We start from the raw sequence: 12,008 nt of genomic DNA on the forward strand, positions 1-12,008 counted from the left end.
GTTTGGTCAAGCTCACGTTCGTAGCTTCAAGAACACTGTCCAACCATCTCGTCCTCTGTCGTCCCCTTCTCCTTGTGCCCTCAATCTTTCCCAACATCAAGGTCTTTTCCAGGGAGTCTTCTCTTCTCATGAGGTGGCCAAAGTATTGGAGTCTCAGCTTCACGATCTGTCCTTCCAGTGAGCACTCAGGGCTGATTTCCTTAAGAATGGATAAGTTTGATCTTCTTGCAGTCCATGGGCCTCTCAAGAGTCTCCTCCAGCACCATAATTCAAAAGCATCAATTCTTCAGCGATCAGCCTTCTTTATGTTCCAGCTCTCACTTCCAAATACAAATACCTGAATATATATCAACTGATTATTAATTCCTTAATGGAAGCATGCTCACTCTCAATTGTTTCAAAGCTGCCCAAATCAAGTGACATTAGACCAAGAGAAACATTTCCTTTGGATACATTACTGCAAATCTCTACATGTTCTTGGGATTTAGGAAAAGGATAAACAAAAACTAAAAGGCAGTCACTGAACACATCGCTAACATGGCCTGTCAGCCTCTGGAGCAAATAACGAAAACAGAATGGAACATATGATTGCATTTTATGAAGTGCTCACCAAAGACAAATCTCTGCAGGACCTGGAGCATGAATCTGGAATTGCTTAGCATGTTCTACTTAATATTCTAGTTATACACTTGGACATTTAGGGAGTAGCTTTGAGTTTGCTGGGCATTCCAGGCAGAGGCTGACAAAATGGATTTGCAGTTGCTTTGCACTCCTGAGAAACAGTTGCGGTTCTTTTTTATTGTTTGTTAATTCAAGTGTTTCTAAGATGCATTCAGAAAGCCAGTATTATGCACTGACATTTGAAAATGTGAACTAGTTAATACCATGCACACATTCTGTATAATACAGGAAAGAGGCCATAGCTCAGTGATAGAACATATGCTTTGTTTGCAAGAGGTCCCACATTTAATCCCTGTAACTCTGTAGTTGAAAGAAGAATGAGATAGCAGGGAGGAATATACAGTGGTGCCTCGCAAGACGAAATTAATGCGTTCCGCGAGTCTCTTCGTCTAGCGGTTTTTTCGTCTTGCGAAGCAACCCTATTAGCGGCTTAGCGGCTTAGCGCTATTAGCGGTTTAGCGGCTATTAAAGGCTTAGCGGCTATTAAAGGCTTAGCGGATTAGCGGCTAAAAGGCTATTAGCTGCTTAGCGGCTTAGAAAAAGGGGGGAGCGGAAAAACATCGGAACACTCGCAAGACGTTTTCGTCTTGAAAAGCAAGCCCATAGGGAAAATCGTCTTGTGAAGCAGCTCAAAAATGGAAAACCCTTTCGTCTAGCGGGTTTTCCGTCTTGCGAGGCATTCGTCTTGCCGGGCACCACTGTACATTTTTCCAGGATGTTCAAACATATGCCCTCAGTGAGAATAGGCTACTTCTACTACTAATGAGTATCGAAGGCCATTCACAAATCACTTTGTTTTTCTACAAAATTCATATACCAGAGATATACAGTCTACTACTATTTACATGATCACCAATTCCAGGATGAAAGAGCCTTTAATCTTGCTAGTCATAGTGGGCTCTCTTGCAACCCACTTCTATCTTGTTTAGATGTTCAGGGGCTGAAGCAAAATCAGAGGATTATGTCAAGTTGTGAGTTGGTATCCTAGAATAGTTGGGTACACAAGCCCTTAGTCACTGTGGGAAGAAGACATTTTTGTTTGGCATTTTTAATAATATGTGGCAAAGGTATGTGCTGTGTAATAAGCTCTCTGATCTAACGGTCAGCATGCAATTTACATAAATGTGTCATATGTAAACTGGTGTGGCAGCGCTAAAGACTGAGTATGTCCAAATCAGTTGGGGACTCATAATGGACATGCATAAAGAAATACTAGGCTTATCACAACTCTCTGACATGTGCCCACATATCCCAGACAGAAGGGAAAACTGCATCTTCCCTCTAGGTTTTAGAGTACTTAGCATATACCAGTATCCATATTTCCAATTATCTCATTCCAAAATATCTAAATATCCTGAGAAATTCCTCTTGCCTGCAGAATCCTTACTGAATATATTCACCTTTCTGGGAAATTTTATTCATTTGGGTCTGAATAGAGACAATGGTTTCCTATCCCATTCAACACTGCCAAGATGATTGTGTTATCACTGTGCACTGTTTCAGTGAAAGTTCATTTTGCAAGCATTCAAATACTAATAGAATTGTCAGACTGTACTTTTGTGTTCCGTTTTCACTTAATGCCAACCTTTACATCTTTCCCCCTTTGCACCCATGTATATATGTGTACACACACACGCAACCTGGCAACTGAGGATCACATTCTAAGCATCCAAGAAGGAGTTCTAGTTCACAAAAGCATATGCCCAAAGAAAATCTCCTTGTCTTGGAAGGTGCCTGTTGTTTGAGCCAAAGAAAACACTCCTAGACTTTGAATCATCAACATAGCCAAGTGGAAGATAGACCAGCATTCTATTCTTTACGGAATCAGTCTCTCTCTACAATTACAATGCAGTCTCCCCTATTGTTTCATTACTTAGGATCATTTCTTTCTACTCTTGCGGCTGTCGTTCTCTGGAAAATGCTCAGAAAAAAATTTAAAGAGTCTGCCTTTCTAAGATCTCTTGAAGAGAAGGGCCCCACAGATTTCAGTGAGGACTGAATGCACACAACTGCAGCCGAAGGCAGCGGCAAGCTTTGTTGTTCCTCCCCTGACTTCACATAAAAGAAGCTTAAGATGTACGGTTTGGGAGGGAGGGAATCAAGGGAGTTAGAAAGCCACAAGGCCTTCCAAATATGTAACAATGCATCTTTGGCTGAAGTGAAAAATATAGTGCTGATCTGATATGTTCTTCAGATTTTTGTTACAATGCACAGGTGTACAGGTATCAGTACTTCTCAATCTGTTAAATATGATATCAAATAGTACATGCTGGTAAATATGCCAGAAAAGAGCAGCAACCCACACAACCACTGGATTGGAAACTTAGCACCTACCTGGAACAAAACTTCCCTGGACCACCTCTTTATAAGCCCACCAGCCTTCATGGATTTTTGGTGAATTTTGCTGAGCTGTAGGGGGGGAAAATGAAAACAATAAAAATAGGGCAAAATGTTTTCAAAATTTTGATAACTATAGTCTTCCATACTGCTTTCACAACATCCTGAAAATACAAATACTATTATGACAGTCTTGTGCAGAACCATCAAGAGTTGGTAGTGGAGACCGTGCTTCAATTCTCAAATTGGATAGCAGGTCCTATTTGTGTCAATGAGGCTTACATGGAAGCATAAGCTGAGAATTGGTCTAAAAGGAGGTCTTGCACAGTTTGCTTGCATGTGAAAGGCCCTCCAAGTACCTTGCAATGCATTTACGAAAGCACAGCAAACCTTGAACCCCCAAAACAAACACTGAGTTGCCAAACATAGAAAAATGTGTAGCTTATCTAGGAACAAGTATTGAGGAAGCCAATCAAATATTGAGATTACATGTGTTATGTGTAGATGGCAAGCATGGTGAAAGGGTCTGTAGGGTGATGAGTTCTGAGCTGCCACCACCAAAGGTGCACTGCTGCCCATGCCTTTGCCATCACCATTGTCACAGTAAGCATAATAAAGTATAATGGGATGCTGGTAGCACTGTGGTCTAAACCAGTGTTCCCCAACCTTGGGCCTCCAGCTGTTTTTGGACTACAATTCCCATCACCCTTGACCACTGGTCTTGCTAGCGAGGGATGATGCGAGTTGTAGTCCAAAAAAGGCTGGAGGCCCAAGGTTGGGGAACACTGGTCTAAACCACTGAGCCTCTTGAGATTGCTGATCAGAAGGTCGGCTGTTCGAATCCCCACAACGGGGTGAGCTCCCGTTGCTGTGTCCCAGCTCCTGCCAACCTAGCAGTTCAAAAGCACACCAGTGCAAGTAAATAAATAGGTACCGGCAGTGCTTTTTTTTCTAAAGCACTGGGTATGGCTGCGGCGAGAAGGTAAATGGCGTTTCCTTGCGTTCTGGTTTCCATCACAGTGTTCCGTTGTGCCAGTTGCGGTTTAGTCATGCTGGCCACATGACCCAGAAAGCTGTCTGTGGAGAAACGCCGGCTTCTTCGGCCTGAAAAGTGAGATGAGTGCTACACCTCATAGTCGTCTTTACTAGACTTAACCATCCAGCAGTCCTTTACCTTTACCTTAATTCCTGCAGCAGGAAATGAAGAGGTTTCTGAACTTCATAGAGAGCCTCCATGCACAGAGAAGGCTGGGCACTGCATAAGCCATGCTTACTGTGCAGGGAAAGTTGAGGGGAAAGTTGAAAATACTCCCCCCCCCCCGCTCACGCTTTCCAGATGAACAAGAAAGCCAGATTATCGTGGTTTTGTGCCAAATGTCTGGTTGACAATGCAACTGCACAAGAAGGGAGCCAACGACCTAGCAAACACTGTGCCAGTACTCTGTATTTATAAAATCCTTATCAGGTCAAGAAGCATCAAGTTAAACGTACTAAACAGAAAGTCCTAGAGAAAAATACTAACATCCCAACCCCAAATCATGCTGTGTCAGCAACTACATGTTACAGAAAGGCTCACGATGACTGCTAATATTCTGTTGGGCTGCAAGGAGGCAAGATGTGTTAGAGAAAATGCCCAGGATTAGGGAGCCAGTGATACCATCTGAAGGTCACTTAAAATAATGGAGGGATGATAGAAAGCACTGTCAGAACCAATCCTGAATTACAGGGACTGACAGGAAAACTAAGGCAGCATCTATGCTATCAAGCAGGCAAATTGGGGAGTTCATTCCCAAAGGGATGTTCTTCTTTGAACCGCGACATCTCTACATTTGACACCAGTCCTGGGAAAACACACTGGAGAAAATTGTGTATGAAGCAAATGGCTGACATGAATTTGCACTCTGCCATTCCATGCACTGAAGGAGATTCTGATGCCACCACAGCAGGACTCGACATTCTCCGTGCAATGAAAGAAGGCTCAATTTTGCAGGCACGCATTGAAAGGAAGGAGGGGGTAGGAGAGGCATGTGGTTTCCCTCATTCCTCCAATCAGTCTGATGCAAAAGGCCATGAGGCCTTGAAAGATGAGTAAGGAAGGCGGGTATTTGCTTCAAACCTTAATCCACACCAAAGCTGGATTAGTAACAAAAGTCGCCAAAACACAGGGCTGAGAAATCAAAATGAGATAGCCACATGAATACCCCTTGCTGAGCATCCTGCCTGGTGTACACATTTCACAGTGGGCCTCTGCTATTTAATCTCATACCCATCTGACTGGATGGCAGGATGCCTGCCTCTCTCCAAAGCAAGGCTGACCTTGCAATTGGGCTACTGGTGCCAACTACAAAGTAGAGCTTTAAAAATAGAAAACCGAAACAACACTGCCCATATCTTAATTCCCTTACGTGCCTGTCTTACAGATTTATTTGGCTCTGACAAAGCCACAAAGAATCATCTGTTTCAACAGAGAGCAAGCCCATCCTATGTTGTGCTATAATAGCTACAATCCCATTATAACACCTTGGAGAAATGTATCTATCAAGTGAGGTTACACCAAGCTGATGACTTCATGACTCTAGACAAATTAATGTCAGTTGTGCTACCTGTTACATTATAGCTTTGCCTAGAAGTGTGGCTATGAATCTGGCTATTGCCAAAGCAGTAGCACTGGGCTGCCATCAGTATGCTGATGACACCCAACTCTATCTGTTGATGGATGGCCATCCTGACTCGGCCCCAGACACACTGATCAGATGTTTGGAAGTTGTGGCTGGATGGTTACGTGGGAGCCGGTTGAAGTTAAATCCTTCGAAGACAGAGGTCCTGTGGCTGGGACGGGACGATATGGGATTGGGGGGGGGGCAACTCCCATCTCTTGCGGGGGCGCAATTAGTGCCAGCACCGTCCGTTAAGAGTTTGGGTGTAATCTTCGACACCTCCCTTTCCATGGAGGTGCAGATTGCAGCTATAACAAAGGCGGCATTTTTTTCATCTCCACCAAGTTAAGCAGCTGGCTCCTTACCTCTCTCGCCCTGACCTAGCCACTGTGATCCACGTGATGGTCACCTCCAGACTGGATTATTGTAACTCACTCTGCGTGGGGCTGCCCTTAAGACTGAGCCAGAAACTCCAGTGGGTGCAGAATGCCACGATGAGACTCCTTACGGGGTCCTCGCTGCGAGATCACATTCACCCGGTGCTATACCAGCTGCACTGGCTCCCGGTGGAGTACAGGATCAGGTTTAAGGTGCTGGTTTTAACCTTTAAAGCCCTATATGGCCTAGGACCCTTGTACCCACGGGACTGCCTCTCCTGGTATGTCCCACTGAGGAATTTACGGTCTTCAAACAAAAACATCTTGAAGGTCCCATGCCACAGAGAGGTTAGGCTGGCCTCAACTAGAGCCAGGGCTTTTTCGGCTGTGGCTCCGATCTGGTGGAACGCTCTGTCACAAAATCTGGTGGAACGCTCTGTCACAAGAGACACACTGACACTCTTTCCCACTTCCTCCTTTAGCTCTATGCTCTTTTAAGGCTTAGATCTATGCCCAAGCAGTGGAGCAGAAATTGTGAGTGAGAGAGGGTAGGAGGAACAGGGGAGCAATCTGGGAGACTGGGGGCAGGTGTCACAGGAGTAGGGAGAAAGGGGGAGGTAACAGAGACAAGAAAGAAAATATGCTTGCTTGTCATAAGACAAAAAAGTAAGCTTCTCTTTTCAAACTCTGAATCTTCCAAGATCATGGTGGTGCATTCACAGTTTTTATGACCATTCAAATGTGTTTCAATAAGTAATCAGATTGGAGTGAGGCAAAATATATGACATAAAAATAGTCCTGCAAAACATGAAGCCCTTTCTCTGACTTTTGCAAACTTTGAATCAGACCTATTTCATGAAGTTCGATAAAATAATTACTTCTGCTTAAGAAGGTGTTCCAACTCTATGGCATTTTCTACACCTGCAAGGTTATTTATTTGCTATGTCAGGCTTTCCTCTCTCCTCATGCTCTTTGGCTGTCAGTGGAAGATGGAGTATGTTATTGATCTGAGGGACCATCAGTCAAGCAGCTCTTTTATATATGCAAATCAGCAAATAAAAGTGAAACAGCTCCTCCAGAATGGATTTTGCAATAGTCCTATATTACTTTCTTAAAGTGAAGACAGGCTCCTGTTCATGGAAATGTAGCATTTGACGGGCGCCACTATATGAGAAGTTTATTCTTTAGTATACAGAAATGTGGTATGAGGCAATCTGCCTAATAATAATAATAATAATAATAATAATAATAATAATAATAATTTAATATTTATATCCTGCCCATCTGGCTGGGCTTCCCCAGCCACTCTGGGCAGCTTCCAAAAAAATATTAAAATACTGTAATACATCAAACATTAAAAGCTTCCTTAACAGGGCTGCCTTCAGATGTCTTCTAAAAGTCTGGTAGTTGTTGTTCTCTTTGCCATCTGGTGGGAGAGCATTCTACAGGGCGGGTGCCACTACCGAGAAGGCCCTCTGCCTGGTTCCCTGTAACTTGGCTTCTCGCAGTGAGGGAACTGCCATAAGGCCCTCGGTGCTGGACCTCAGTGTCCGGGTAGAACGATGGGGGTGGAGACGCTCCTTCAGATATACTGAACTGAGGCCATTTACGGCTTTAAAGGTCAGCACCAACACTTTGAATTGTGCTCGGAAACATACTGGGAGCCAATGTAGGTCTTTCAAGACCAGTGTTATGTGGTCTCGGCGGCCGCTCCCAGTCACCAGTCTAGCTGCCGCATTCTGGATTAGTTGTAGTTTCTGGGTCACCTTCAAAGGTAGCCCCACGTAGAACGCATTGCAGTAGTCCAAGCGGGAGATAACCAGAGCATGCACCATGTTGGCAAGGCAGTCCGCAGGCAGGTAGGGTCTCAGTCTGTGTACCAGATGGAGCTGGTAAACAGCTGCCCTGGACACAGATGCCCAAATTATGGAATCTGATTACTGTGATGATGACGATTTATATACTACCCTTTATCCAAAGATCCTGGGGCAGTGTGCAACATGAAGAACATAATTTACACATCATCATAAAAAACATAATACAAAGCTGAAAAATAAAATAATCATAATAACAGTCCCCTCTCCCATTTTATAGGCCATAGATTATATAATGGCCAAAGGCCTGGGTAAAGAGGAATATTTTCACCTGGTGCCTAAAGATACATAATGGTAACGCCAGGCTTTGTGGAAAGTATTCCATAGATGGGAAGCCACCACAGAAATGGCCCATGCTTGTGTTGAACATGGATATCCGGTCTAAGAAAAGTTATTTACTACTTCTGCAGCAGAGCACTACTTATACAGTGGTACCTCCAGTTGCGGACAGGATCCGTTCCGGAGCTCTGCTCAGATTCTGAGGTTTCCGCAACTGGAGGTGCCTGTTCTGCGCATGCGCGCAGCATGATAGAGTGCTTCTGTGCATGCGCAAGTGGCGAAAGCCAGAAAAATACTTCCAGGTTTGCTGCTTTTGCAACCCGAAGTTTACATTACCCGAGGTTCTACTGTACTGAGATATACAGAGTTTAAACTTATTTAACCTGCCACTCTTCATCACAGAGTGGTTTGCAGAATAAAAGAATAATAAAAATAAAAACAACTAAACAATATACTAAAACCCAACAAACCTGCCAATAATCTCCAAAACAGCAGCAAGCATCGTAACTTCCACAATCACTTTAGAACAAGTGGATTGGGCGTGGTATAAGTAATAAATTATTATTATTATTATTATTATTTAGAGGGAAAATTGCCACGGTTTAAACAGGGGGATAAACTGATCCTCTAAAGTTGTGTCTTTAAAGATACTGTAACTTCAGAGTATAACCATTTTGAAGAAAATAAACAGTATCCAAGTTAACTTCAGCACATAGTAAGCATACAAACTAGCACCAGCCTCTGTTTGAAGCAAGTGGTTTTTAAAAAATAAAAATAAAATAAAATGTATATTGTTCCATGCTTATCTATAGTCACTGGTGGGGAAAAAGGAATCGATAATTGGCTTGGTATTTAGATAAAAGGTTGTGACTTGGAAAGGGTTGAATAAATATGTAGAAGGTTGTAGCCTATAAGGAAAACAAGTCAAATGCATGATTTTTTTTTATTGCTATTATTTTTTACCTATGACATTTTAAACTGTGATATTAATGCTGCATTCTTAGTTTTAGATTTTGATTTATGTGGAAATTGTTTTCCATTTGGTTGTGTATTTTTTTGATGTGGTTTATTGTCTATGACTTTTGTAATTATGTAAATCTTGTCATGTTGTAAGCTACTGTCAGGGAACTGCCATCGCAGTCAGGAGTGGAGGAAGGGCTCCCGAGCGATGCCGGAGAAGGTCCCAGCAGGAAAGGAGGGGACTCAGTGACCGGGGAAGGAAATCAGCGTTACACCAGGGAGAAAGGCGGGCAGAGGTGGGCTTCGGAGGGATGGCTCCAGGACTCTTCGCCAGAGACCAGCAGGGACAGCATTGGTCCTCCACTGCCCACACCCACCCTGCGCAGAAGACTTCCGCGCAGGGAGGCTAGGCGGAGACTATCCGTCAAGGAACTTTTATGTTGGAAGAAGTTCAGGAAACACCCACTGACAGATTCTGCCAGTGACTGAGACAGATGCAGAATCAGGACTGTCCAGCCAGGGAAAGGTTTTTCCAGGCAACCTTGCTGAGAGTGGCGGCAACTTACGCACAAGCAACCCCTAATTCCCATTACAGCTACCTTGAGCAATGTTTTTAACTGTGGAAAGGGGGCATACAAATAAAATGATGATGATGATGATGAAAGTTACAGTAGGGATAGTAGCTTTCTTTATCGGCCTAACCAACCCATGCTGAGAAGGACTGATTTTCAAGTTCTCACATTACCTGAAGAAAAATGTGTCTTCGCAGCTCAATGAAGCACAAGAGAACAGAGGCTGGATCAGTGGTAAAGTACGGTAAAGGGACCCCTTACCATTAGGTCCAGTCGTGGCCGACTCTGGGGTTGCAGTGCTCATCTTGCTTTATTGGCCGAGGGACCCATTCCGGGTCATGTGGCCAGCATGACTAAGTGGTACCTATTTATCTACTTGCACTTTGATGTGCTTTCAAACTGCTAGGTTGGCAGGAGCAGGGACCGAGGAATGGGAGCTCACCCCGTCGCGGGGATTCGAACCGCCGACCTTCTGATTGGCAAGCCCTAGGCTCTGTGGTTTAACCCACATGCCTGCTGCGAATCCAGGCTTCTGGGCTCAAATGCAACAATTGAAACACTTTACATTATTTAGCATCTTAAATCAGAAAACAACTTGATGAACATGATCTCTTGTTCACTTGCCTTCCCCATTCAAATGTGAATGACAGATCAATAGTTTTACAACAAAATGTAATCATGTACACCCTATTTGGCATGTTGAAAGAAATAAGATGTTCTACTCCAGAAATTAAAAACATAATGCCACTCTGCCAGGCAGAAACTGTAAGCGAATCTGTTGGTAGTTAGGCTTGCAGAAGTCAGGAAAGTAACTTTTAAAAAATTCGACCTTGATTGATTTATATGCCGCTCTCGACAACCGTTCCTTCATTTGAGAACCTTTATAAAGGAACAATGAGGATTGGTTTGAGAAGATATTGAATTATTTAGGTAGATTCGAACAATTTGGGGCAATTAAAATGTTAAAAGTTAAATAAACCTTGTGGAGCGAGGAGTGTTAATGTATATAGAATTGTACATATGGTCGATTTGAATATGCTATTATTGATTATGTATACTCAATGTATCAGCTACCTGGGGGTTTTCACTGTTGGGTTTTGGTTGTTGGTAAAAAAAATAAAGAATATATATATATATGAGATATGGACAAATAAGATGCCATATAGCAGACATGTCCAAAGTCTGTTTTGGAGGCCTAAACCGGTCCCCATGGCAGCAACTTCGGTCAGCCCTCATGCATGTTCACTTCATCAAATCTTGGCCCTCTTTGAAAAAAGTTTGGGCATCCCTGGGGTCAGAGGTTCCTAAAAGAGGATTCTGAGATCCAAGGCACTATTATTCTGAAACTGGCAAACATTATCTTTGTCCTTTACTTTGTGCATTATTATTAATGGGTGTGACTGCCATTAATAGCACAGCTTAGAGAGCATGAAGTCAAATTCAGATTTGCCAGACCATCTTGGTCTTATACACTTCAGAACTTTCAACACAAAACACGATGCTCTTGGTTATAACAAGGCCTTGCCCCTCATCATAACTTGACCTGTATATTTGAGCAAATTTCTTCTCCTGAATCAGCCTGCCTGCACAGAAATAAATAATAAATAAATATAAAGAAAGAAGAAGAAGCCCACCCATTTGACTGGGTTGCCCCAGCCACTCTGTGTGGCTTCCAGCATATATAAAAACAGAATAAGACATTAAACATTATGAAGGGCTGCCTTCAGATGTCTTCTAAAGGTTATATAGTTACTCATCTTCTTGACATCTGATGGGAGGACATTCCACAGGGTGGGTGCCACTACCGAGAAGGCCCTGTGCCTGGTTCCCTCATCTAAACATCTTCCTCATCTAAAGTGAGGTGGGTAGCAAAAGGATCTTTTTTCCTTCCTCATCTCTGGGATTCTTTCTCCATCAGTTTCCTTCGTCTCCTCCCGAGAACTCTTTCCAGTCAGTCCACTTCACAAAGCCATTCCTCCCTTTCCATAGGATCACTGTGAGGTTTCAATTCCACCCAAGTTGACCATTTTGCAGTCCAGCTCTCACAAGAGAAGGAAAATAGTCTGACCACTTTGATCTACAAGGAGCTAGAACGTTTGCACACCAGCTCAGCCAAACAGTGCCAGGGACTTCACAGATGCTAGTACAACACAATGCAAGCTAGCACTGACTCCAATTGAACACAAGGCCATCTAAATAGTCATTTGTCCCACAAAAAAGCAGGGGCACAGCATCTCCCCTCAGCTATGGACCTTTCAGATGGGAACCAGA

General features: G+C 43.4%; 1 protein-coding gene across 3 annotated transcripts in view; it reads right to left on the reverse strand.

The window, feature by feature from the left end:
- Positions 1-12,008, reverse strand: part of CA10 (carbonic anhydrase 10) — a 339,679-nt gene that overhangs the window by 268,820 nt on the left and 58,851 nt on the right. For all 3 annotated transcript variants that reach the window (XM_083490417.1, XM_083490418.1, XM_083490419.1), the window contains exon 3: positions 3,016-3,090. In XM_083490417.1, the coding sequence (XP_083346543.1) occupies positions 3,016-3,090 (75 nt within the window). The remainder of the gene's footprint in view (positions 1-3,015; positions 3,091-12,008) is intronic.

Source organism: Podarcis liolepis, assembly GCF_965112155.1.
Source record: "Podarcis liolepis genome assembly, chromosome: 2".
NCBI classification, from domain to species: Eukaryota; Metazoa; Chordata; class Lepidosauria; order Squamata; family Lacertidae; genus Podarcis; species Podarcis liolepis.